The following is a 27,447-nucleotide window of genomic DNA, read 5'->3' as shown; positions in this document are numbered from 1 at the left end:
CTTCCCCTGTCTCTTGTCTGTCTGGCCTCCTGTGCTTGATAAAAGGAGAGAGTTGACTATGTAGAGAAAGATTCATAATATATGTTTTAGAATTAATTTATGTACTCCTTCCGTTTCAAATTACAAGTCATTCTGACTTTTTTGGAGAGTCAAAGTATTTCAAATTTAACTAAAATTATAAAAAACATTACAATGATTTATGACATCAAATGGGTACTATAAAAATATAATTAATAAAAAATTTAATGATACTTATTTGATATCATAGATATTATTATTTTATTATACGAATTTGGTCAAACTTGAGATATTTTGACTCTTAAAAAAGTTAAAATTACTTATAATTTGGAACCGAGGAAGTACCATACAAACAAACAGATTGAACAAACTTTTGTCATTGTACGTGCTTCTACTGCATAAATATTGGTGTGGTACAGAAATGTCATATAAGACGGGAAAAAATAGACCATTTCTGTCCTCTGTCAGCATTAAACAAAACGAGAAACGACGAGCATGAGAGTGCGGTGCTTCGATGGGGAGATATCAACCGTACCTGCGACGGTGGTCCCGGAGGAGCCGGCGGCGACGGTGTTGCAGCCGCTCTTCCTCTTGCGGCCTCTCCCGCCGGCGCCCACCACCTTGAAGTGGATCCGATCTTCGTCTTCCCTTTCCTCGTCTACGACGGTGGTGGAGCTGGAGCCGCCGGCCATAAATGCCTGAACGGCGGCGGCGGGAACCACGCGGCGGCCGTCGTCGGCCCCCTTGGCCTTCTTCTCCAGGTAGCACTTGCGCCACGCGATGACCATCCACAGGTCACAGACATCGTTGGCCTGCAGCGGACTCCTGAGGACGTAGGTCGAATCCCTGAGCGTGCGGAGCAGCTCGTCCGCCTCGTCGCCGGTGGCCACGTGATCCAGCGACAAGACTACGTAGTATGCATGCACCAGTAACAAAATGATTAGTTAAGCTTTTCCTCTTTCAGTATTGCTTGATGTGATGCAATTTTATTCGTAGGTGTGCGTGCGTTGATCGCCATGGCAGCGTGCTTACAGTAGATGACCGGGATGGACAGATCGGACTCGACAATGCCACGGAAGTCGAAGCCGCAGGTGGTAGCCTTCTCAGCGTTGACGAGGACCACGTCGACGTCTTTGTTCTTGTCTCCAGAGAGGAACTTAAGTGCAGATGTAGGGCTCCCGCAAGAGGCCACTGCAAAGAGAGGTGTGGCAAGTGACACGTGAAACCATGAGTATGCCCATAAAATTAGGGGTTATGCTGGCCAAAAAAAAAATGAAGAAAAGAGAGGCTTTTTTTAATCTCTATATCTCTATCTATCTCTACCTCTATCTATAATAATTAATAATAATAATTTAAAAGCGACAGTTTCTTCCAACCCGTTTCTTATTTTCAAAATACCCCTGTGCCCTTCATATGTCCAATATGTGATCCGGACTCATACAATGAAATCCGATTCCAAGACATATATTGGGTCTCGTTGCAGCACGGGCACGTCTGATAGTAATGTTAAAAAGAGATCTTGGTGGCTCACAGTTCATAATTTAACTAAAGTGCAGTAAATTATGCAATAGGAATAAAACTATTTTCTTTAAGAAAAAACAGTGAGATGTTTAAAAATTGGCACAATTCTTTGATTTGAATCTTGCTTACTCAAAGGTATATATATGAGAAAACTCGCACAGGAGAATGAGGGATATCATTTTCCCCCAAGAAATAAGGGTTAATAAACTTGGTTTAAAACATGATCTATCTTCAAATATGGAAGAAACACGAAAAAAACGACATGACATAAAGAAACACCGAGTGCACATCATCTGGCCCTGTCACTCTTCTAAAATTTTCCACCACAGATGTTGAAGAAAACATCATATTTTTACCTATTTTCTATAGATATTAAATGGAAACAGCAGATCTCATGCCCAAAAACTCTCCAAACAAATACCCAAAATACATATAGCTTCACTGCATCTTCTTGAGGAAAACATACTTCAAGAAGATCTATAATTAGAAAACCTTATTGCCAACTCAAAAGATCACAATTACCTTTGAAGTTTAGGAGAGAAAGAAGCATGGAAGATGACTTAATGAACCTTGCATCATCGTCCACAATCAAGGCTCTGATGCCATTGGGGAACATTGCTGTCATCTCCCGGTTCATTGAGGCACACACTAGGGTGTGTGTGGACTTATGAGAAGGGATCGTGACTAACCTGTTTATTTATAGGCTAAGGGAGGGGATGGGTGGGTGTTTTTTTGGGGGGGGGTGGGGGGTGGGGTGGGGTGGGGTAGGGGGGGCAGTGGAGAAGGCCATTTTTTAAAAAGCAGTGGAGAAGTGTTAGACCAGTGATGGATTGGATAAACAATAAAGTCTAACAACCTTCTTCGTTTGTGCTTCTTTTGCAACTTTTGGTTCAGAGAATGAGTAATCTTCAAAAAGCTTAAACTTAGCAGCTATATGATAGAACCAAAACTAACTTAATACGAGGAAAAAGAGCATCATGTGTACTAAATAATCTTTCTTTATCTCTCATAAGAGTACGTGATGAATGTAGGCATCACTCTATCTCTATTGACACACACATCGTCTTATTGGTCATCTTAAAAAAATGTTTTCTACTCCATGTGTGCTAAGTTTGTCCATTGGATTACGCGAGTTTGTATGTTGCAATAGGAAGTATCCATTTAAATTCCAATGCATCCGTCTTCATTTGACAAACAACATACACCAACTACCTATTTTGCAGATTGCAATTCATTCGCAGCCTTGTATGGTCTTCGGTTCTCTCTCTTTCTTCAAATAATTATTTATTACTCCTCACTACTAGAGAACAGACTTTAGAACGATGTCCCAATTTAGCATTAGCCTCGGCATTTTTTGCCCCCGGGACTAAAGGACCCTTTAGTCCCGGTTGGTATTACCAACCGGGACTAAAGGTCCCTGCCCAACGGTCGTCCGCGGGGCAGGGATCTTTAGTCCCGGCTGGTATTACCAACCGGGACTAAAGGTTTACCTTTAGTCCCGGTTGGTAATACCAGCCGGGACTAAAGCTTTTAGTCCCGGTTTGGGTTATGCCCCGGGAATAAAGATTAATATTTAGTCCCGGTTTGGACCCCTAACCGGGACTAATTATCCCGGCCTATAATTCTGCTCAATTCTTCCTCCCCGAGCCCGAGCCATTCCATTATTCAAACTCACTGCCTCTGTTCTTCAGCTTGCTGTTGTTCTTGCACTCTCCCCCTCCATTGGTGTTGCTCTTCGATTTTGGAGGTAACAAACTTAATCCTCTTATGTTTTATCAGTAGCTTATCTCATTTTGCGATGTAGATGCATGTGTAACTTTATATGTTGGACTTTATTATGATTTTATATGTCATTTTTAGCTCAAAATCACATGATGATTTGCATATATGTTTGGATAAACAAAAGTTAAATTAGTTCATCAAAATCACGCCTCGCTCGTCCTCGCTGGAGCACGCGCCATTCTCGTCCCCGGTGGCTTACGTGATCTTAGAATTAATTTTTCCATGAAATGAAAAACTTAGAAAATTGTTAGAAAATTGTAGAAAATCCGTACTAGTTGAACTTGCGGACCGTGTTCATGTCGGCGAGCATGTTCTCTGCCGAGCGGTAACGGACGTCAAGGAGGAGCTTTGATTCTACGAGGGAGAGCGGCAACGGTCGTGGAAGACCGTGTTCCCTTTCTCGTAGAATCAGAGCTCTTCCTTGGCCAAGTACGGTGCCGTCCGGTGGAGAAATGCTCGTCGAGATGATCACGTAAGCAAGGTCAACTAGTACGGATGGTTATTTATTGAAACATGTTTTTGAGCTATAATTTGATGGATATTTGAAAATATGAAATTTACACTAGTTTGCAAAAATAAGTATAGAAAGTAGATGACAACTGTTACTGGATCCTCGGCCTCTCGTTCGGTTGCGAAACGACTGAGGCCAGAACTCCCTCTCATTATCTGCGGCAAGTGTAAGCAGAAGATTGTGATGGAGTACCGAGTCAAGAGACAGGGACCCAACAAGGGTCGTGTTTTCTACAAGTGCCCGGATCGCGATGTGAGTTTCTTACGCATTTTATAATTATGGCTAATTGACCTGCTTTTCTTGAATATTTTTGACTAAATATTTTTTGGCTTTAATTTCAGTGGGAGGGCAATGGATGCGATGGTTGGTACTGGGAGGAAGATTATGCTACATACGTGCAGAATTTGGGTGCGCTTGAGGTAGCGGATGCTGCTGATGAGGCAGTGAGCCAGCAGGAGAAGCTTATTGATATTCAACAGAAGAATGATTTGTCTGTTTTAGTTGCGTACGATCACAAAATAATTATGTTACTGAAGTGCATTGTAGTTTTAGTTTGTTTAGTGATAGTTGGGATTGCTTACGTTGTAGCCAGGCTTAGTTAATTAATCAACCGTGTGTGTGTCATTTATGTTGTGTAATAAAATACTTAATTATGTTCAAGGTTTTCATAATTTGTCGTGTAATACAGATTATGTCACGCCATTGGATGTACAATGCCGATCGTCGCTCCCAAGACTTTATAGAGGGCTTGCACTATTTCTTAGGTGTGGCCGAGGCAAATAAGCGGGATGGTTTCATATGCTGTCCATGTGCCCTATGTAAGAATTTAAAGGAATATTCAAGCTCAATGAGTCTTCATTCACATTTGCTTAAGTCAGGTTTCATGTCAAACTATATATGTTGGACTAAGCATGGAGAAAGCGGGGTCATGATGGAAGAAGGTGAAGGAGAAGATTTAGACATTGATGACATTATTGCTCAGTATGGTGCCTTTGATGATACTACAATGGGGGGAGATGAAGAAGAGGTAGCGGTAGAAGATGATCTCGGTGATGCTCTTGGCGATGCCATTCGTGATGCACAACAAGAATGGGAAAGTGAAAAAGAGAAAGTTAAGTTGGAGCGCATGCTTGAGGATCATAGGAAGTTGCTATACCCGATGGCCGAAGAGGGGCAAAAAAAGCTGGGTACAACACTGGAATTGCTACAGTGGAAGGCAAAGAATGGTGTATCCGATAAGGCATTTGGGAATTTATTAAACCTCATAAAGAAGATGCTTCCGAAGCCAAATGAATTGCCCACCACTACGTACGAAGCAAAAAAGGTTGTCTGCCCTTTGGGATTAAAAATCCAGAAGATACATGCATGTCCTAATGACTGTATCCTCTACCATGGCAATGAATACGAGAATTTGGATGAATGCCCGGTATGTAAAGCATCGCGGTATAAGATCAGGCGCGATGATCCTGGTGACGTCGAGGGTGAACAACGTCCTAGAAAGAAAATCCCTGCCAAGGTTATGTGGTATGCTCCTATAATACCACGCTTAAAACGTTTGTTCAGAAATAAAGACCACGCAAAGTTGTTGCGGTGGTATAAAGAAGACCGTAAGGTAGACAATATGCTGAGACACCCAGCTGATGGGTCCCAGTGGAGAGCGATAGATAGAGAATTTTCAGAGTTTGCAAATGAGGTTAGAAACTTAAGGTTCGCCTTAAGTACAGATGGTATGAATCCTTTTGGACAGCAGAGCACTAGTCATAGCACTTGGCCAGTTACTCTATGTATCTACAACCTTCCTCCATGGTTATGCATGAAGCGGAAGTTCATTATGATGCCGATCCTCATCCAAGGTCCGAGGCAACCTGGCAACGATATTGATGTATATCTGAAGCCATTAGTTGAAGAACTTCTAGTTTTATGGAACAAACCAGGTGTACGTGTCTGGGATGAGTACAAACAAGAACACTTTGACCTACGAGCAATGTTGTTCGTAACCATCAATGATTGGCCTGCTTTAAGTAATCTTTCAGGTCAGACAAACAAAGGATATAATGCATGCACACATTGTTTTGATGACCTTGACAGTATATATTTGAAAAGATGTCGAAAGGTCGTGTACCTTGGCCATCGTCGATTCCTTCCTTTGAACCACCAAGTAAGAAAGAAAGGGAAGCATTTTAAAGGTAAGCCAGACCACCGGAAGAAGCCTCATAACCGAACCGGGGAAGATGTACTCGCAATGGTCAAGGATGTGAAAGTAGTATTTGGAAAGGGACAAGGCAGTGAATCTGTTCCCAAAGATGCTAATGGACATGCACCCATGTGGAAGAAGAAGTCCATCTTTTGGGAGCTACCCTATTGGCAAGTCCTAGAGGTCCGCAACGCAATCGACGTGATGCACCTGACAAAGAATCTTTGTGTGAACCTGTTAGGATTCATGGGTGTGTACGGGAAGCCAAAGGATTCACTTGAAGCACGCCAGGACTTGCAGTGCATGAAAGAACGAGACAACCTTCATCCAGAGAAGACAGGTGATGGACGTCATTACTTAAGTCCTGCTAGCTACACGCTTAGCAAAGAAGAGAGGGACAGCATGTTCGAATGTCTAAGCAGCATCAAGGTCCCATCGGGATTCTCCTCCAATATAAAGGGTATAATAAATGTGCCAGATAAAAAATTCCTAAACTTAAAGTCCCACGACTGCCACGTGCTTATGACGCAATTGCTTCCAGTTGCTTTAAGAGGAATTCTACCTCCACATGTACGTCTAGCCACCGTGAAGCTATGTGCATTTCTCAATGCAATTTCTCAGAAGGCAATCAATCCAGTGGAACTAGCTACTCTACAGAACGATGTGGTTCAATGTCTTGTCAGCTTTGAGTTGGTGTTCCCTCCATCCTTCTTTAATATCATGACACACATCCTAGTTCATTTGGTGAAGGAGATTAGTATTCTTGGACCTGTGTTCTTACATAACATGTTCCCCTTCGAGAGGTTTATGGGAGTCTTGAAGAAATATGTGAAAGTCCGTTCTAAGCCTGAAGGAAGCATCGCCCAGGGCTATGGAACAGAGGAGGTCATTGAGTTCTGTGTTGACTTTATTCCTGACATTGCTCCGATTGGCGTTCCCGAATCACGACATGAGGGGAGACTCAGTGGTAAAGGAACTTTAGGGAAGAAAACATATATTGGCATGGAAGACGATTATTTCAATAAAGCACACTACACAGTTCTTCAGAACTCGTCATTGGTGCATCCGTACATCGAGATACATAAGGAGTTCTTACGATCCAAGTTTCCAGGGAAGACTGAAGCTTGGATTAGGCGTCAGCACATGAAAAGTTTCAGTGGTTGGTTGCGAAAAGAATGTCAAGGCGATGACAATATTGATGAGCAACTGTATTTGTTGGCTAGGCAGCCATCGTGGCATATCCTCACGTACCAAGGGTACGAGATAAATGGGAATACATTTTACACAGTTGCCCAAGATAAAAGGAGCACCAATCAAAATAGTGGTGTTCGCATAGATGGCACAGATCCAAATGGGAATATACAAACATATTATGGCCGCATAGAAGAGATATGGGAACTAGACTACGCACCTAATTTTAAAGTCCCTTTGTTCCGGTGCCAATGGGTGAAGCTGACCGGAGGAGGGGTAACAGTCGACAAAGAGTATGGAATGACAACAGTGGACCTCAACAATATTGGATACAAAGAGGAACCATTCGTCCTTGCTGCCGATGTGAGTCAGGTGTTCTATGTGAAAGACATGTCTACAAAATCAAAGAGAGGAAAAAACGAAGACATCAACTCAATGATCAATGAGCCAAAGCGCCACATAATTCTTTCTGGGAAAATAAATATAGTAGGAATTGAAGACAAGTCAGACATGTCAGAAGATTACGAAAGAAATGTCCGAATTCCACCCTTCATAGTGAAGAAAGATCCAAGCATCATGTTAAATGATGAAGACACTCCATGGTTACGACAAGATCATAACCAAGGGTCATACGTCAAGAAGAAATTCACTGTTGTGCCCGCATGATACAACGATGCATGTTTAATATATTATGTTTTAGAGACGGATATTATGTAATATGTTTTCGGAACCCTAGATTGTCTAAAATTGAAAAGTTTTGAATACCAAGTTTGTTCATATCATCAATATCTACAATCCTTATATAGACCATTTTTTCATTTGAGAAAGCTTGAACAAAATGTAGTTCAATTTTCACAAGTGTGTGACATAGTTTTAGAAAGTCTATAAGAGATAAGGAAAATTGTGACTAGTGTTTGATAAAAATTTCTCAAATGGGAAAATGATCTATGTAACAATTGTAGATCTTGCTGAGATGATCAAACTTGGTATTCAGAGTTTTTTCATCTGAGGTCATTTAGTGTCTCATTTGAGCAAGTTTGACCAAGTCAAATTTGGTCAAATGAAAAAACAACACTTTGACCCTAGTATTATGGACTCTAAATGACTTCGAATTGAAAAGTTTTGAATACCAAGTTTGTTAAACTCAAAAAGATCTACAATTGTTGTTTTGGTCAACTTTCCATTTGAGAAAGTTTGGACGGTTCAAATTTATGATTTTTAAATTTCGACGCCTACAAACTAGTTTTCGGAACCCTAGATTGTCTAAAATTGAAAAGTTTTGAATACCAAGTTTGTTCATATCATCAATATCTACAATCCTTATATAGACCATTTTTTCATTTGAGAAAGCTTGAACAAAATGTAGTTCAATTTTCACAAGTGTGTGACATAGTTTTAGAAAGTCTATAAGAGATAAGGAAAATTGTGACTAGTGTTTGATAAAAATTTCTCAAATGGGAAAATGATCTATGTAACAATTGTAGATCTTGCTGAGATGATCAAACTTGGTATTCAGAGTTTTTTCATCTGAGGTCATTTAGTGTCTCATTTGAGCAAGTTTGACCAAGTCAAATTTGGTCAAATGAAAAAACAACACTTTGACCCTAGTATTATGGACTCTAAATGACTTCGAATTGAAAAGTTTTGAATACCAAGTTTGTTAAACTCAAAAAGATCTACAATTGTTGTTTTGGTCAACTTTCCATTTGAGAAAGTTTGGACGGTTCAAATTTATGATTTTTAAATTTCGACGCCTACAAACTAGTTTTCGGAACCCTAGATTGTCTAAAATTGAAAAGTTTTGAATACCAAGTTTGTTCATATCATCAATATCTACAATCCTTATATAGACCATTTTTTCATTTGAGAAAGCTTGAACAAAATGTAGTTCAATTTTCACAAGTGTGTGACATAGTTTTAGAAAGTCTATAAGAGATAAGGAAAATTGTGACTAGTGTTTGATAAAAATTTCTCAAATGGGAAAATGATCTATGTAACAATTGTAGATCTTGCTGAGATGATCAAACTTGGTATTCAGAGTTTTTTCATCTGAGGTCATTTAGTGTCTCATTTGAGCAAGTTTGACCAAGTCAAATTTGGTCAAATGAAAAAACAACACTTTGACCCTAGTATTATGGACTCTAAATGACTTCGAATTGAAAAGTTTTGAATACCAAGTTTGTTAAACTCAAAAAGATCTACAATTGTTGTTTTGGTCAACTTTCCATTTGAGAAAGTTTGGACGGTTCAAATTTATGATTTTTAAATTTCGACGCCTACAAACTAGTTTTCGGAACCCTAGATTGTCTAAAATTGAAAAGTTTTGAATACCAAGTTTGTTCATATCATCAATATCTACAATCCTTATATAGACCATTTTTTCATTTGAGAAAGCTTGAACAAAATGTAGTTCAATTTTCACAAGTGTGTGACATAGTTTTAGAAAGTCTATAAGAGATAAGGAAAATTGTGACTAGTGTTTGATAAAAATTTCTCAAATGGGAAAATGATCTATGTAACAATTGTAGATCTTGCTGAGATGATCAAACTTGGTATTCAGAGTTTTTTCATCTGAGGTCATTTAGTGTCTCATTTGAGCAAGTTTGACCAAGTCAAATTTGGTCAAATGAAAAAACAACACTTTGACCCTAGTATTATGGACTCTAAATGACTTCGAATTGAAAAGTTTTGAATACCAAGTTTGTTAAACTCAAAAAGATCTACAATTGTTGTTTTGGTCAACTTTCCATTTGAGAAAGTTTGGACGGTTCAAATTTATGATTTTTAAATTTCGACGCCTACAAACTAGTTTTCGGAACCCTAGATTGTCTAAAATTGAAAAGTTTTGAATACCAAGTTTGTTCATATCATCAATATCTACAATCCTTATATAGACCATTTTTTCATTTGAGAAAGCTTGAACAAAATGTAGTTCAATTTTCACAAGTGTGTGACATAGTTTTAGAAAGTCTATAAGAGATAAGGAAAATTGTGACTAGTGTTTGATAAAAATTTCTCAAATGGGAAAATGATCTATGTAACAATTGTAGATCTTGCTGAGATGATCAAACTTGGTATTCAGAGTTTTTTCATCTGAGGTCATTTAGTGTCTCATTTGAGCAAGTTTGACCAAGTCAAATTTGGTCAAATGAAAAAACAACACTTTGACCCTAGTATTATGGACTCTAAATGACTTCGAATTGAAAAGTTTTGAATACCAAGTTTGTTAATTTTGGTCGAATTGAAAAAACAACAATCCTTATATAGGCCATTTTTTCATTTGAAAAAGTTGTACAACAAAAAATACTATATTTTCTTTATTTTTATAGGTTTAACAAAAATTTCCTGTCAATTTTGGTCAAAAACCGAGAAAAAATTGAAACATTGACGTTACAATAATGTGATAATAAATTTCCTATCGAATAATATTAGTTTTATTAATTTTAAGTTACAAATATATTTTTGCATTAACAAAATACTTAGTATTAGTAACATTTATATTCTATATTCATAAAAGAAATTAAAAACTATAGGTTACAAAATTTTCCTATTTACAATAAATAATTAGTTAATCAATAGAATTTTTTAAAATAAATATTGCAAAGTATTGAAGTTGCTATGGAATTAATTGATTAACCTAGTATTAAACAAAATCAAAATCCCAGGTCTTTCCAATTACGCTGGCGGGTTGCCAAAATTTTCGGTGCCTTCAGTCCCGGCCCAGACCAAGAACCGGGACTAAAGGGTGAGCGGCAATTTCGGTGCCCGCCCAAAATACTTTTAGTCCCGGCTAGTAACACCAACCGGGACTAAAAACCCTTTAGTCCCGGCTTGTAAGGCGAGCCGGGACTAAAGGGTTGGGCCTTTAGTCCCGGCTGGTAATACAAGCCGGGACTAAAGGGTTTTTAGTCCCGGTTGGTGTTACTAGCCGGGACTAAAGGGTCCCGGCCTATATATATCGAACGGTTTCATCTTCTACCTTTCGATCTACACGTCGATCATCGCCGCCGCCACCGCCATCTTCGATCTCGCCTCCGTCGCCCCAGCCCCGCCCGGCCGTACATCGAGCTCGTCTCTGCCGCGCCGCCGTCGTCTTCTACCCCCGCCCGGCCGCGCCATCCGCCCGGCCCCGTCTCTGCCCGCACCCGAGCCCCCTCCGTCGACCGCTTCCCGCGCGCCCGGCGGCCTCGTCGTCGAGCCCCGCCGTCTCCGCCGCCGTACGTCGTCCTCGCGCGATCGAGGTGCTCAGCTCGGCCCCGCGCGTGGCCGGCCAGCACGCCCTGCCGGCCCGCGCCATCCGCCTCGATCCACAGCGCCTGCTAGAGCTTAGCTTGCTCTCGGCCGGCCAATATATATTAGATTAAAATGTTAGATTTAATTAGTAGTTTTTGATATATGTTAGATTTAAATGTATTAAAATTTAATTAGTACTTTATTTAGATAGTTTTTTTAGATAGTTTTTTATTATAGTATTTGATATATGTTAGATTAAAATGTATTAAATTTTAATTAGTACTTATTTAGATAGTTTTTTTTAGATAGTTTTTTATTATAGTTTTTGATATATGTTAGATTAAAATGTATTATCTATTACTAGTTTATCTAATTTCATGTTAGATTTATTTAATTGGATTTAGTAATTATATATTCTATCTCTCTATATATATATATCTAGAGAGAGATTCTATATGTATACATATGGTACTTAATTAATTATTTCTATATGTATATATACATGTACTTATTTTCATGTGTTGAGAGAGAGAGAAAATTGTATCTAGAGAGACATTCTATGTGTTATCACATGCATATCTAGAGATATAGACATATGCACTTATTTCTATGTGTTGAGAGAGAGAGAAAATATATTGTATCATTCTATGTGTATATATATACATGTACTTATTTCCATGTTTTTGGATCGAAAGTGTTTTTGATTCGATTCCAAAGCCTATACCTTATTATTGTTTATCCTTATGAAATATTATGTGTTATTATATTTAATTGGATTTAGTAATTCTATATGTGTTATCACATGTACTTATGTTATGTACCATAATAATTCTATCTATGTGTTATCTTGAAGATACAAATGGCTGCTCCGGATGATAACTTGAGTGATGACATAATGGCGGATATTATCAACGCCGGCACCAATGTGGATGTAGATGACACGAGTCAGTACTTTGCTGATTATGAGGATATCCTGAATATGCCGGTGGTTGAAGATCAACAAATTGTCGCGCAAGAAAATACTGGCGAGGTATATTCGATTATCTATCATCTCTTATAGATGCATGCGTACGTATATTTGTTGTTAATCGTTGTGTTTCTACTCATGTAGCCGGTCTCTGGATCTACATCAACCACCGACAAAAGTAGGAAAGTCCGAGGGCCAAAAAAGCCATTAGAGGGCCGTTTCATAATATCAGAATTCGACACCGACACCGGCAAACCATTGGGACCACATGCTCAGACATATGTCAATCAATGTGGGTTCATTGTAAGGGATAGGATCCCAGTTAGTGCTCGTGAATGGAAGCAGAAGATATCCGCTCCTAATGTTAGTTTTGTATCTGATCGTGATAAGAACCTAGCTTGGAGAGATATCACTCAGCATTTCACATTACAAGCAGATGATGCTTTGAAGGAGCTAGTGAGGGATTGGACAATGAAGAAGATGGCAACATTGTTCCAGAGTTGGAAGAAGACATTGTATAAAAAGTTTATCTTGAAGAATGCTACGCCGAATTTCAATGCTAAGGCGTTTGTCAAGTTGGAGTCCCATTGGGATGCCTTCGTAGAATACAAGACATCTCAAGACAGTGAGGAACGTGTGATGAGGAATCGGCAGAATGCCCGACAGAAGCAATACCATCATCGCATGGGATCAGGTGGTTATAGGAGTGCTATTCCCAAGTGGCAGAACCTAGAAGCAGAGATTACTGCCAAGGGAATCATACCTGAAACAATAGAAAAGAACTGGCCTCAACGCGCGAAGAATTGGTTCTACGCTCATGGGGGAAGCCTAGACCCAGACACTGGCAAGCTAATTTTCGGCCAAAAAATTGAGAGAGCAACACAGAGACTAGCTCGTGCTAGGGAAGAAGCTGATAGTGGTGTTTTCAAGCCCAACAGAGAGAAGGATGAATTGACATATGCCCTAGAGAATCCCGAACACGGTGGTCGAACAAGAGGCTATGGGGCGGTTCCGTGGCTACACGCATTCCCAGCAGACAAGGATACCTACAGAAGCCGCCAGAGAAAGAAGGATGAGGAGGCAGAACGAATTCGTGCATTGGAGCAATTTGTTGATGAGTCACGACAAGCATTGCTTGAATCACGTGAACGAGAAAAATCTCTTGAGGCAAGAATGCAGGAGGAGATCAAGAGGCAAGTGCAGCTAGCAATGAGTCAAATGCAATCGCAATCAACGCCGGGAGTCACCATTAGCCCCGTTGGTCAGATGAAAAGCAGTTGTGCTTCTACGGAGCTGCCAGTTATTCAAGACGACGCTGGGTTGCGCTTCCCTGTTGATGACATTACCGAGCCTCTAACAAAATGTGAGCTGCACATTCCAGATGGTAATGCATCAATCATGGTGGCTGTCGGGGTTGTATCTCCAATAGACCGAACGAAGACACCAAGAATCCATGGGTCAGTTATTCAACCTGGATATGCTAGCGTCTCGGTCGATAGAGTGCTCAAAGGTTACAGCAATGTTCCTCTTGACATTGAAGGCGGTGATGGGGAGAAGACACTAGGAGAAACAGAGAAGACATTTATTCAATGGCGCAAACGCTTCATCATCATTCCTGGGGCGCCACCGCTTCCCCTACCTCACCCTAGGTACGAATGAAAGTGAATGAAATATTATTTTCCATTAATTTTCTATTGGCTTCAAAAATAATTGACACACAAATTGTTTTTATAGCAGGGTCTCTCCCCAGCCTAGCCTAATCATTCATTCCCCATCTCATCACAGCGTCGCGGGGGGCGAGACGACTTCATCCCCACGGCGATCGCCAACTCCTACACCGGCCCCATCGCCTCCACAACGATCTCCAACTCCTACACCGGCCCCATCGCCTCCACAACGATCTCCAACTCCTACACCGGCCCCACCGCCTCCACAACGATCTCCAACGTCTCCACGCCGGTCTCCACCAACACTGGCCTCATCGCCTCCACGCCGATCTCCAACACCGCCTCCACCCCCTCCACAGCGACGCACTACAAAGACGTCTAAGGTCCCGGCGGCAAAGAAGACCCCAAGAAAAAGAGTTATTTCTCAAGAAATACTTCCTGAAAAGACTGATGAGCAAATAGCAGCTGAAGAAGACAAAAAAGTAAAAGATTTTTTTATAGATATCAAAAACAAGAGTCAAGCAAAGCTTAAGGAGAAGCCGTACTTTTACATACCACGAGATGTGCTGAGGCAGAAGGTCGATGCTCACAAGAAAAAGATGATTGAACTTCGTAAGCCTTCGCCACTATCAGACTATGACCGCTCCCTCGTGAAGTCACATGATGCAGATAAGAAAAGGAAAAGAGCATCAGGGAAGGATGTCCCACAGCTCGGACAACAGAAGCAACCAATGCAAAATCTTGTTGTTGCTAATGAATATGGTTCCAACATAGAAGTCTATCGACCAGACAACTCTGGAGAAGTGTCGGTTCAAGCCCTTAATGCTTTTTTTAAAGATACTGGTTTAACCTTGGATCAATTGACGGGCAAAGCTCCAATCCAGAACCTGGAAGTTGATACCTGGAAGACTTATAAATATGGCAAAAGTCTATACAACCCTGCGGCTCTGAATGAATTGGGTACGCAAATGTACTTGCTCAACAAGTGGTACATGCAGGCGTGTGGCAGGGGTGAGCAGTGGATCTTTGTCAGATTTAGAGACCATCATTACTTCCGTGGCGATGACATCTTACATATTAGTTTCGAAGAATTGCATCAACTATTCCACTTGGACGCTCTGGACAAATCAATCATGAGCTCCTTTTGTTTGTAAGTGATTCTTACTTTTATTTAATAAACTCACTTCCATGCGTACGTGTATATAATTATCCTCACATGTAACTTATATTTATATATAGATTCCAGATGTCAGAGCTCCAAAGAATACAAGACACCAGTGTTGGCTTCATTGATCCTTATATCGTATTCAAAACCGATATTATTGTCAAGGACTACTGGGTATCTGAAGCACAGACGAATATCATGAAGTTCTTCGTGAAGCAGCACGACAAGACAACAATACTTTTCCCGTACAACTTTGAGTAAGTGTTAATAATAATGTAGTCTACACATTTTATGTAATATCAATACAACTTATATGCATGTACGTGTGTGTATAAACCAATGCAGTTTTCACTGGATACTCATTGTCATTGAGTTAAACTCAAGTCGGTTACTAATCTTTGACTCGTTGAGAAAAGAACGGGCACTATACCAAGATATGATAGACATTATCCAGGGGTAATTTCGATCTCTCGCGCACAACTATTATTGAATAGACTTTGCCATAATTTATTAACGATCGTACATTATTGGTCGCACAGGGTTTGGAAAGAGTTTATTCGGCAACATCGCAAGGATTGCAAGGCACCACTTAATGTAGTTGAAATACCAGTAAGTTGTACTATATACACTTCCCCACGTGTTTAATTACTATATCGTACTTCAATTTACGTGTGAGATGATGAGAATAATCTTCTTCTCGTACAGTGGTGTTTGCGGCAGGAACCAGGTAATAACTTGTGTGGATACTACGTTTGTGAATTTATCACTGCGCACATAAGAAGAACTCCTGAAGATGTCCTCAGAGTACGTATATATCAATTTTTATTTATTTTTAAATGAATATATATACATATATGTGTATTAATACTTTTCCTTTTATTTCAAATGCAAGACTGAATGGTTGAAACGAAGGGTCATGCAAAAAGACCATCTGAAAGCAGTTCAAGAGTCAATAGCAGGATATCTTCTAGAAAAAGTGCTAAATCCCAACGGCGAGTTCTACTTTGATCTTAAGGAATAAATGATGTAAATTAAATGTTTATTGATATCGTTATTTTCGAGAACAAGATTATGAAAGTGTTGTATATATACATATATATATATATATATATCTATAATATATATAGTTTCATACTTTATTCGAATATAATAATGCTCAAGATGAGAATTAGATGTAATTATATGCATGCGTGTATTTATATTAGCAACGTAGAATACGTACATAAAAACATATTATATATTAAACAAATACGTGTAACTGAACTGAAAACAAATTAAACAAAAAAAAAGAAAAAGAAAAGGAACCTTTAGTCCCGGTTGGGGTTACCAACCGGGACTAAAGGGTGAACCATTAGTCCCGGTTGGTAACCCCAACCGGGACTAAAGGGTGCGCCAGGTTCGCTCGGCTGGAGGGCCTTTAGTCCCGGTTGGTGTTACCAACCGGGACTAAAGGTCCCTCTTTAATCCCGGCTCGATGACCCGGGACTGAAGGTTCCACCTTTAGTCCCGGGATCGTTGTCCCGGCGCGGTAACCGGGACTAAAGGCTGTTACCGCCCGGGACAACAGGTCCATTCTGTAGTAGTGCCTCCCATCTATATATGATAAACAATTATTTGTTATTCTCCCCTTTCTCTCTAGAATGAGTACATAATGAATGCAGACATGTATAATTCTATCTCTAGTGACTTCATTCTTTCTATAGTGACTCTAGTCTATCTATAGTGACTCCATTTTATCTCTTGTTACTTGTACATTGTCTTACTACTTATATTTAATTATGTTATTATGTTCCATCATGCAGAGTCTATCTACTTGCTTTTGTGAGTTCATATGATGGAAAAGTATCCACTTGAATTCTTATCACGCATTTGTAGTGTGTGGTTTGACTTGCAACATCTACCATGAAACTACCCTAAGTTACAATAGAATCTTTGAGCTCATAGTTCCAAACCATCTTTGCTTGTTGCCTATTTTGTAACTTTTGACTATTTCTAGCATCTCTCTTATCTCTACTGACTCGCATATCACCTTTTTGACCGAAACGGCAGGGGAGTCCCCTACCTTTTTTTTTTTTGCTTTTCCATTAAATAAAAGAATAATATTTACATGAATTAAAATACAAGGCACATATGCCCAAAGTAAAAAAGCAAACTATAACAAGTAACTATCTCTCCATAAAAAGTGTTTTTGTTCCATGTGTGCAAAGTTTGTCTACTAGATTGTGCAAGTTTATATGTTGCAAAAGGAAGTGTCCACTTCAACTCCAATACATGCATCTCTATTTGAGTAAAATATATTTTGCAACTACCCAATTTTGTGGGTCCCTATTCATGCGAAGCCTCATATGGTGTTAGCTCTCTCTCTCTCTCTCTCTAATAATTATCTCTAGCGACTTCATTCTATCTATAGTGACTCCCTATCTCTAATTACTCCAGTCTATCCGTAGTGACTTCACACTCTATCTCTAGTTACTTGTACATTGCCGTACTACTTATATTTGAGCATGTTATTATGTTCCATCCATGCAGAGTTTGTCCACTTGCTTATGTGATCTCCTATGATGGAAAAGGAAGTACCCACTTGAATTCTTACCATGCATTTGTGTGTGGTTTGACTTGCAACATCTACCATGAAACTACCTTAAGTTACAATAGAATCTTTGAGCTCTCAGTTTAAAACCATCTTTGCTTGTTTCCTCTTTTGTAACTTTTGGTTTAGAGAATATCATAATAGTAATCTCCATGGATAAAATTAGGATTTGTATTATATAATCAAATTAACTTGCATGGTAAAAATAACATCAAGTCTAGTAAATAATTTACCTCTCTCCTCTCTCTCTCTCTCTCTCTCTCTCTCTCTCTCTCTCTCTCTCTTGTGTGTGTGTGTGTGTGTGTGTGTGTGTGTGTGTGTGTGTGTGTGTATCAAGAGTTCAAGATGATTTCTAGCATCACTCTTATCTCTACTGACTCACACATCGCCTTATTAGTCCTCACAAAAGTGTTTATGTTCCATGTGTGCAAAGTTTGTCTACTAGATTGTGCAAGTTTATATGTTGCAAAAGAAAGTATCAAATCCAACACATGCATCTCCATGTGAGTAGAAATATTTCCCAACTACCCAATTTTCTAGTCCCTATTGATGCGCAGCCCCATATGGTGTTTAGCTCTCTCTCTCTCTAATAAATACTTATTACTCATCTCCTCTCCTATCTACATACTCCCTTCATCCCAAATTATAAGACATTCCAACTTTCTTGGAGAGTCAAATCATCTCAAATTTGACCAAATTTATATAATAAAATATTAACATTTATCATACCAACTAAGTATCATTAGATTCTTCATTAATTATATTTTCATAATATACCTATTTGATGTCATAAATCTTTGTAATTTTGAATTGAGGGAGTAGTAAATTATTTGCTACTCACCCCCCCCCCCCCCCCCCCCTTCTCTCTTGAATGAGTACATAATAAATGCAGCCATGCAGGCATATATAGTTGTATCTGTAGTGACTTTGTTCTATCTATATTCTATCTCTAATGAGTTGTATATTGTCTTACTACTTATATTTGAGGATTTTATTATATTCCATACATGCATAGTTTGTCCACTGTCTTATTGAGTTCATATGTTCGAAAAGGAAGTAGCCACTAGAATCCTTGTTATCATGCATTTGTGTGTGGCTTGACTTGCAACATCTACCGTGAAACTACCCTAAGTTACAAGAGAATGTTTTAGATAATTGCTTTAAACCATCTTTGCTTGTTTCCTCTTTTGTTACTTTTGGTTAAGAGAATAATAATCTTCATGGCTAAAATTAGGATTTGTGTGATATAATCAAATTAACTTGCATTGAAAAGTGCCACAAATCTAGTAAATAATCTCTCTCTCAAGAGTACAAGATGATTTCTAGCATCACCGTATCTCTACTTACTCACACATCATCTTATCAGTCATCATAAAATGTGTTTTCCACTCCATGTGTGAAAAACCTGTCTACTAGATTGCTCAAGTTTATATGTTGCAAAAGGAAGTAAACTATTCAACTCCAATACATTTGTACAAGCATGATCTCTATCGGTGTGTTGAGGAAGCTCTAGAAGGTTGTGAATGCATAGCACTTGGTTACATGACCTGAAGAAAGACACCATTACAATATTGGTGACCTAGAGGATGAAGAGCAAGAGGGAAGAAATGCTAGATGTAGTAAGCCACATGGATGTTGTGCTTCCTTTAATGATGCTATTTCAATATATACTAGTTGAGTGCCCGTGCGTTGCTACGGGTAAAACATCTCATGACATACAACCACATAAGTAAAATATATGTAGAATCCCATGTCATCACAAATAATTAACATTAAACACATAATTCAAACTAAGAAACTAGTACGATGTTATTGACTTCACCTAGACAGGAAAAGGAAGCGACAATTCATTGTTTTTTGTTTGTGAGACTAATATAGCGTCGAAGATAATCTCGTACACCTTCAGGTATGTTGGCTGCACTTTGGTTCCCCGTGTATGTGAGTAGGTATAGCAAGATGTGCTTCCTCACTTCATAGTTATCCTACCAGATTTTTATACACATATATAGTAAAAATGTATGTAGGTGAAAAAAAGGAAAATTATATACAAAGGATAATACTCACATTGCAAATGGATGTTTCTATCCTTTTGCCATTCCACGTACACATGGCAAGTAGAACATTATAACCAAATGAGTCCCTGAGGAAGCATTAAATTGTTAGTATTGTATATATAGTAGAATATAAAAGGAGGAGTTTCCATTGCAAAAGTAGTTACCAATTTAACTCAAATTGGCCGACTTCTGCAACTCTATGGTCAAATAGGATTAAATCATCTTTCCACCAAGGGCATGATACTGGTAAATGCCCGTGTATCTTGTTTACCTCCATTAGTAGAGTTAGTCTTGTCACCCAATGGTGCAGGAGAGCCCCTATTTTTCATTGAAATAACCCACAATTGCCTGTAGTCTACCTGTTCCTTCAAAACAAAAAACATAGAGACCATCAGACCACACCCATATGAGCTTCATGCCAATTCAGGACCAACATACGTGTTCTACTCTATCTCTGCCATCAAACAAAAACCCCATAGTTACTGATGCATTCAGGTACTATTTGTATCCGGTTACTTATTCTCAAATTCTCATACCCAAACAATAATTTGGAGGAAGGGAAAAAGAAATACAATGACAAACAGCCAAGCACACACAGAACCTTGACTAAATATCTCAATCATCTAATGGTTGACTAAGGTCATTATTATTTTTTAAGGTCATTATTATTTTTTAGGTCATTATCTAATGGTTGACTAAAAAAATTGTTATTTGCCATAGGGTATACCAGCAATATGGCAGGACCTGCTATGCATAGTCTAAAATTATGATATGGTAATGCAGGTTCAGGGACAATTCCCAAAAGAACAAATTCAAGGAGACTAGAAAACCAGGCGCGGCTTTGCCGCGATCGAGCCCGTATAAGTAACAGCCATAGATGTAGTACAATATATATATAAGATAATTCATGTACAAAGTTTTAAGTACAACACTGTATGCCTACTATTTGAGTCCATCTCAATTTATTTTGCATAGTTACGTTTGAAACTTTATGTAGTTATCGCGCTCTCACTGGAGGGAACAAGGCCATGAATTTAAGTCGTTTAATGTGCTGTTGATGTTTAGGCACCTTCAGAAATGATTCTAATGACTTCAAAGCTGGCCTATTTGTGGATAAGGCTTAAAAACTCCTGGTGCTTCATGGTAACAGCCTGCAATCAAAGATAGTAATCAGTTTGATCAGTAGACCACTGGAATAACGAGTAAAAGTTATCTTGAACATGCCCTTCTTTAGACATATACAGAAAACTCTCTGCGGGATGCTAGGTTTTTAAAAGAGAAAGTGAAAAATGAGTCCTCATTTTGAAATTTTTAAATAATACTGTACCAGATATAAAGTACAAGGACTCTAGCAAATATGCAACTTTTGGTTGACCTACAGAATAACTTAATTTTAAGTTAGTGTCACACTGATGTGAGACTCTTTCATGAATAGTGTGATACAGGCTATGGAGCTATGGAAAAAATCGTAATATTGCAAACCAACAAAAGTTACTGGAAAATAGTTACTCGAAATGATATGATGAAATTTCCACCCATTGCCCTGGTTTTTTTGCAATCAACTCCTGTGGTGGGGCTGCTGGTTGAAATCTGATAGGGTTAATAGTGGAATATTTAGAAGCACTAATGGTTTGGTTTATTTGAGCTCGTATTGCATAGTAAACCAAACAAAAGCGTCTTTGATTAAAGAAAACAGAAATATAGAAACAGATGGGAAAATAAAACAAAGTTTGTTACCAGGTTTAGTGGCTGCAGTGTCATATGTGCATAAACCTCACTCCTCTCAGCATCAGCCTTAAGAATAAATGTAACAGAGCTGATGAAACACAGAGGTATCAATAATAATTTACTTGTATTGGTACGGTTGTGCTATTTAACTCTAAAGTTACATGCATAATCACATGTAGTGTTCATGGAAGGTGAACAACTTTGTTAAAGGACTTGAGTTCTTTCAGCTTGTTGCTTCTATCGCTGAGGGAGAAGGTCCTTTATTTCTTCATATTAGCTATTGTCTTTATTTCTTTGGCCAATAGTCTATGCATTCACCTATATATATATTCTAAAAATTAGAATCAATCTAAGCAACTGCAAGTCCAAGTGTCCAACTGTTTTATCTGTAGAATCTAGTTTGCTAACTGCCTGTTCTGCCGAGACTGTGTTATCTGAATAACATAATGGACAGGAGGACCATGAATCCTACTCAAAAATTGGGGAACTATTCTAGAATTTGTAAAAAGGAAACTTAAACATTTCATGAGATAGCTATCCTCTCATAAATGCAAGATGTCAGAACCAAGCTACTTTGCATTCATGTACTGTGCATGGTGAGTTGCATAGTTACACGCGACAATTATGTAATCTATTTTGATTGCTAATACCATGATTAAAATCTTCAGTAAACTGGCCTAAGTCTTCATGAAGGCGTTCAATATGGCTCTGTATTTGTACAGTAATGCTCAAAGTACTTACAATTAGATATCCACACAAGCAGATGACACCGAATAAAATGGCGAGATTGTTAAAATTGGACTCTCATTTTTAGGTTGATTCGCATTCACCAAAATCGTTTTATTTCTACACGGGGTATAATAGCTGTTAGGCTTATGCAACATCTAATCTTAGATATATGGTGGCATATCAAACAATATGATCAGTCTCTTTATATTCAAATTTAATTTCATCTTGGTGAACATTTTCTATTAGTTTTCAGTTAGTACTCATATTTGAATCTGTGGAGCTTATAATACAGAACATATTGGTAAGCACAATGATTTAACCCTAAAAAAATTGTTTAAATTTGAATGTGCTGTTGGAGCTCATTGGAGAATAAAAACAAAATAGGAACTAAGATAAGTACCAAATATGAAATATGAACTACCAAATATGTAATAATTTGTGTATCGTTGAAAACAACATCAAAAGCTCCTTAAGCCATTGGATGAAAGGAAACAACAAGAAGGTACCAGTACCAAGTTATACAGTTGGTGTGCCATCAAGACTTTCTAAGTGCAGAGGCAAGTATTGTCGAAAATATCCTAAGATTTTTACATGACCAGATGTCTTGTGAAAGCATGACAACTATCCCTCTTGGACTAAATATATGCTGTTTACCAGACCACTGTAGGCAATGAAATGATGGGGCTGTTCACCGTGCTCTTGAAAATCCAAGAGCAAGTTCAATTCAAAACCATGCTATGCTTATCATTTTCAATTTCTCTTTAGTTATATCCATATTCAGTATTCTAATACCTATAGTCAGATAAAAAAGAAGGTAGGAAATAAGTAACATCTTTTGTACTTACCAACACAGAGGCAGATGAAACCGAGTGTTCCAAGTCATGGCATTCTGAACAGGCATTTCATCAAACAGCCTAGGGGCGTTCCTCATAAGCAGGTGAGGCAAGCATGGAGTCGGCACCATAGAGCGTGTCATTGATCCAGGCTAGGCATCGCCCCATGCCCCACCTCCACCGTCGTTGTCCCAAGTCGCGCTGGTCTCCCATCACCTTGGTGGCGCGGCCAATGGCGCCTGGCTGTGGAATCAGCCTTGCGGTGTGCTACGGGCTTCGGTCCTTTGCAGTCGCCGCCAGTTGCCTCCGCTTCCACTGTATAGCGCACGCCCGTCACGTGAGCATGTGGCTGATCCTGCAAAGAGGGAAGTGGCGGCGCCCATGCCTGTGAGGGAGGCGGGGCATGCACGTTCGACGCGGCCAAAGGGCGAGGAAGAAGGGATGGGTTGCGCACTCGCTTCCAGCGTCGCACATGCCTGTGAGGGCGGCGGGGTAGGAGTAGCTAGCACTATCCTTCCTCAAGCTTCACTGCTGCTACCCGTGGCAGGTGGAAGCGGCGGCGGAGCGGCGTGAGGAGGGGATGGCGGCGACGGCTTTGTCTCACACCGGAGACGAAAGCTCTGGAATCTCTAGCTGCTGCACCGTAGATGCAATTTTAAAGTTTCAGCTAATTTTTTTTTTGGAAAAAAAGAGATATAATCAGAGGTGGCCTGTATGTTGATTTGAGAAAAATCTGAGGAGTTTTTCGCAAAAATTGTTGAGAGGGTCTCTGGAGCGCGGGTTGATTTTAGATAAAGATAAGGTCTTCTTTGCAAAAAACCCGGAGCCCATCCGATCTGGACTGCGGGTTGATTTCGAAATAATATGAGGTGTTTTTTGCAAAATATACTGAGAGGGCGTCTGGAGCTCAAGTTGATTTCCGAAAAGTTAAAGGGGTTTTTCGTAAAATGACCGCGGCTCGCCCGATCTGGGCCGTCCGCGCGTCCGATCGAACGGCCGCGAAAAGCCGGTGACGTGGCACGCTGTCCGGCCATGGTTTGGGCGCAGGATTCATATAGAAAGATATGCTTCCACAAAGAATTTGTACTGAGCCGGAGGGCATACCAGCAATTTGGATGGACCTGCTATCCATAGTCTAAAATAATGATATGGTAATGCAAGTAACAACTGCATCTTGGGGGATCTTATAGCATCAGAACAGACATGCTAGTGAACAGGATATAGTTAATCGCTCCATCAGATATGTTTCAGTCAAGCAAAGTATAGGTTCCATGTACCCCAACTTTGGATATAGACCAAAGCTTCAGGAAGCAACAGATAAATATAAATGTCCTATAGCATATTAAGTTTATCAACTGAAATGGATACACACAAGCAAGCGAACGCTCAAGTTGAAGAGAAATCGACACACAAGCAGCTACGAGAGGCAGATGTAGTAGTGGTGATGTATCGAACCATCGAATAAATAAAAAATCTGACCATTTGAATGCCATCGACCACAGAATAATCAGCACAAGCAAGTGTCACAGATAACACACATGAAACTGATTCTAGAGAAAATAGATTCAGAGATACTTGAGATACCTGAGGTATCAATCAGCTTCTTCGTTTCTTCTCGTTCTTAACTTCTTCTTGTTTCTCTGCAAAGAAATGAAACTGATTCTGAGTTTGCTTGTGTAGGTTTTCAGAGCTTGCATGAAGGTTCCAAGGTTCAAAGCATGTCTACTGTGTCAAACAAGAACACGTATTCCTATCAAAATAATGTGAAAGTTTTTTTCACTAGTTCTTGAAGCAAATTCAGATTCTCAGGGAGACTCTATGACAGGAAAGGAGAATCACCTTAACCATTAGGCTGCACCCTGCAGCCATATTTCTGCAAGAAAATTTTCTAAACACTTGACCACAATGACATATATATAAACTTTGGAGCTTGTGGCAGAGATAAAAAAAATCTAAAATTCTTTGTAGCCACACTTATAAAGTAAAACCAAAAGGCGTTCTGAGAGGCATCACATGAATCTTGTACTTGCAGTAGATGGGAATTCTGAGTTTGCTTGTTTAGGTTCAGAGGTTGCAGAAAGGTTCCAAGGTTCAGTGTAGGGTCAGCTAATTGAAGCAATTGAAAAACAATTACGGCAGAAGCAATTGAAAATCTGAAGGCTGAGTAAAATAATCAGAAATTCATTATCTGAAAGCTGAATGGCCATGCAACTAAATCAGTGGCATGAGCTAAAATACTGTTACCATTGCTATCAAGTGAAAATCTGGAAGTTTCTTATCGACTTGAATACGACGAGGCATATCTTTCTAGCTAATTAAACATCTGTCGAATATGAGACTCTGAATTTACTTGTGCATCTTAGAGCTCTGAACAAACTGTGGATTCTGTCTGGGCATCTCTTCTTAAGTTTGCATGTCTCTTTGCATTGTTATTGTTGACCGATCGACGTAAGACAACACAGGGCTGAATTGGTTTCAAACATAAGGGGAATGGCGGCGAAACTTACTTAGATGTACGATGTGAAGCACGCTGACAGCGTTAAGCCCGAACTTCGACGATAGCAGACCAATTCTGCTGCCTGATTTGTCACAGCCAACAAGAATATGTTAGGGACCGTCTGCAGCACCGCACGGCGTACTACAGCTCCTTGCAGTTGCTTGTCACTGCGGCCGTGAATGAGGATGGCGTCCTGGAGTTCCTGCTCAGAGGCAAATGACATGAGCTTATTATACGATTGATACTTGATTTAATTTTAGCAATGTAACTTAATCATGTTTAAGAACAATTCGCCAAAGAATAAATCTATCAAAATACATTCAGATTCGGTTAAGTTTTAAGATCAGCACATACATGTCAGTTGATTATCAAACTCAAACATGTAGATATTAAAAAAAAATTACAAAACCCACACAAGGTCAGTTAGATTCAGTAGCAACAGAACTACAAAAGCCAGGGCAAGTTCTTTCCTTGATCATTTCATTCTTGCATATATTAGTTGAGATGGTAAAAGCATGTTCACAAAACAACCAAGCACGCATGGTCAATTCCATCGCCTAATGATTTAATTGGTTCCGCGAATACAATCTCCATGTTAGTTTACCATCCAACACTGAAAGGAAATAGTGCTTGGATTGGTCCCTCTATTGTGGCCTTTTGCTCTCGGTTCATGAAAACTTGCAGTAGTAGGTACATTGATTTTTTGTGGGATATAAGTAGAACCAATCCACTATACAACAACTCAGTTTTGTTCGAATCGGCAGGTTATGTGCAATGTTCTTTTCTGAAAACGCAATTGGAATACACATTAACTAAAAATAGGCTATTGTTCATAATTCGTGTACAGTCGGGCAGGGGGATGATTACCTCTGAAATTAGTGGCGAGGACGAGCTCGAGCTGGTCAGCTGGATGGATGCTGGAGGCCGTCGGGCAAAGGGCAAAGGGGGCGTTACTGGCCGCCGACGATGCGCGAGGCGGACAAGGCCCGAGGCTGAGCAGGCGGCGGCCGGCCACGGTCCTGCAGAGGCACGGAGCGCCGGAGCCGCGACGCCGCGCGATGGCCCGGACAGGGGCGCAGGGTGGGGGCGGCGCGACGATGATGCTGTCGTATCCTGGTTGCCCTAGGGTTCCGGCGGAGGTGGTTGGAAGCCGTCGGGCGTCGGTCTCGTCCGAGGCTAAGCTTGTCTATCTTCTGGTCGCCGCTGAGGTACGACGCCGCGGCGCGATGGGGCAAGAGGAGCAAGCGGACGTCGTGGATGAACTGGCAGTGGCAGCGCCCTCCGCGGTTGGGCGCGTCGTCGGCTGCGGAGAGCGGGGCGGGGGCGGGAGCTGGGCGGCTTGCACGGGCGGGCGGCGGTTCGGCTAACCGCGCGGGGGAGCTGCCGAGCTAGGCGTCATGCGGCGCGGGGCTGATTAGCGAGGCGATTACGTATGAGAGGGGTGAATCGATTAGTAGCAAGAGCATCTCAGTTTGTCAATGAATTACCAACTCCTAAAATTATATGTCAAGTAAAAAAGCAATTCATCTCCAAGAGTTTAGCATTTTTGACTTGGTAAAATAAAAAAACCTATTAACAAAACGAAGAGGCCCGCTAAGCGAACGAAGAGCCCCACTAAGCGAACGAAGAGCCCCGCTAACGAAGAGCCCCGGATGCCAAGCCGTATACGCGCGCGTATATTTGCGCGTGTGGAGGGAAGATTTGCCAAGTTGCTATTGATGCCAAGTTGTTTTGCCAAACTGTTGGAGGTTATTTTTTCTTGTTTTG

At 40.0% G+C, this 27,447-nt stretch overlaps 2 protein-coding genes across 14 annotated transcripts; one reads left to right on the top strand and one right to left on the bottom strand.

Moving 5' to 3' along the window:
• Positions 1–3,759: 3,759 nt before the first annotated feature.
• LOC136473221 (uncharacterized) lies at positions 3,760–7,883 on the top strand. The gene is made up of 6 exons (XM_066470899.1): positions 3,760–4,084; positions 4,174–4,275; positions 4,521–5,589; positions 5,686–6,209; positions 6,363–7,129; positions 7,250–7,883. Exons 1-6 carry the CDS (start codon positions 3,914–3,916, stop codon positions 7,881–7,883), a joined length of 3,267 nt encoding a protein of 1,088 aa, XP_066326996.1. The 5' UTR covers positions 3,760–3,913.
• An 11,640-nt stretch (positions 7,884–19,523) lies between these two features.
• LOC136477137 (uncharacterized) lies at positions 19,524–27,079 on the bottom strand. Of its 13 annotated transcripts, XM_066475177.1 has the most exons (10): positions 26,548–27,079; positions 25,691–25,882; positions 24,768–24,823; positions 23,196–23,819; positions 21,631–21,709; positions 21,403–21,483; positions 20,963–21,044; positions 20,058–20,258; positions 19,904–19,979; positions 19,528–19,821 (listed from the first exon to the last, which is right to left on the bottom strand). In XM_066475177.1, the coding sequence occupies exons 4-7, from the start codon at positions 23,324–23,326 to the stop codon at positions 20,997–20,999; spliced, it is 339 nt and encodes a 112-aa protein (XP_066331274.1). In that variant the 5' UTR covers positions 23,327–23,819; positions 24,768–24,823; positions 25,691–25,882; positions 26,548–27,079; the 3' UTR covers positions 19,528–19,821; positions 19,904–19,979; positions 20,058–20,258; positions 20,963–20,996. The 13 variants fall into 13 exon arrangements, 3 of the variants coding, with proteins under 3 accessions (XP_066331275.1, XP_066331274.1, XP_066331273.1); XR_010763878.1 differs by lacking the exon at positions 21,403–21,483 and having other exon boundaries at positions 19,524–19,821; positions 23,196–23,538; positions 23,660–24,823; XR_010763872.1 differs by having other exon boundaries at positions 19,525–19,821; positions 21,631–21,687; positions 23,196–24,823.
• Between the last annotated feature and the right edge of the window lie 368 nt (positions 27,080–27,447).

Source organism: Miscanthus floridulus, chromosome 8, assembly GCF_019320115.1.
Source record: "Miscanthus floridulus cultivar M001 chromosome 8, ASM1932011v1, whole genome shotgun sequence".
In the NCBI taxonomy this organism is placed as follows: Eukaryota; Viridiplantae; Streptophyta; class Magnoliopsida; order Poales; family Poaceae; genus Miscanthus; species Miscanthus floridulus.
Note: the sequence above shows the minus strand (reverse complement) of the source record. Positions and strands in the feature narration are given on the sequence as shown.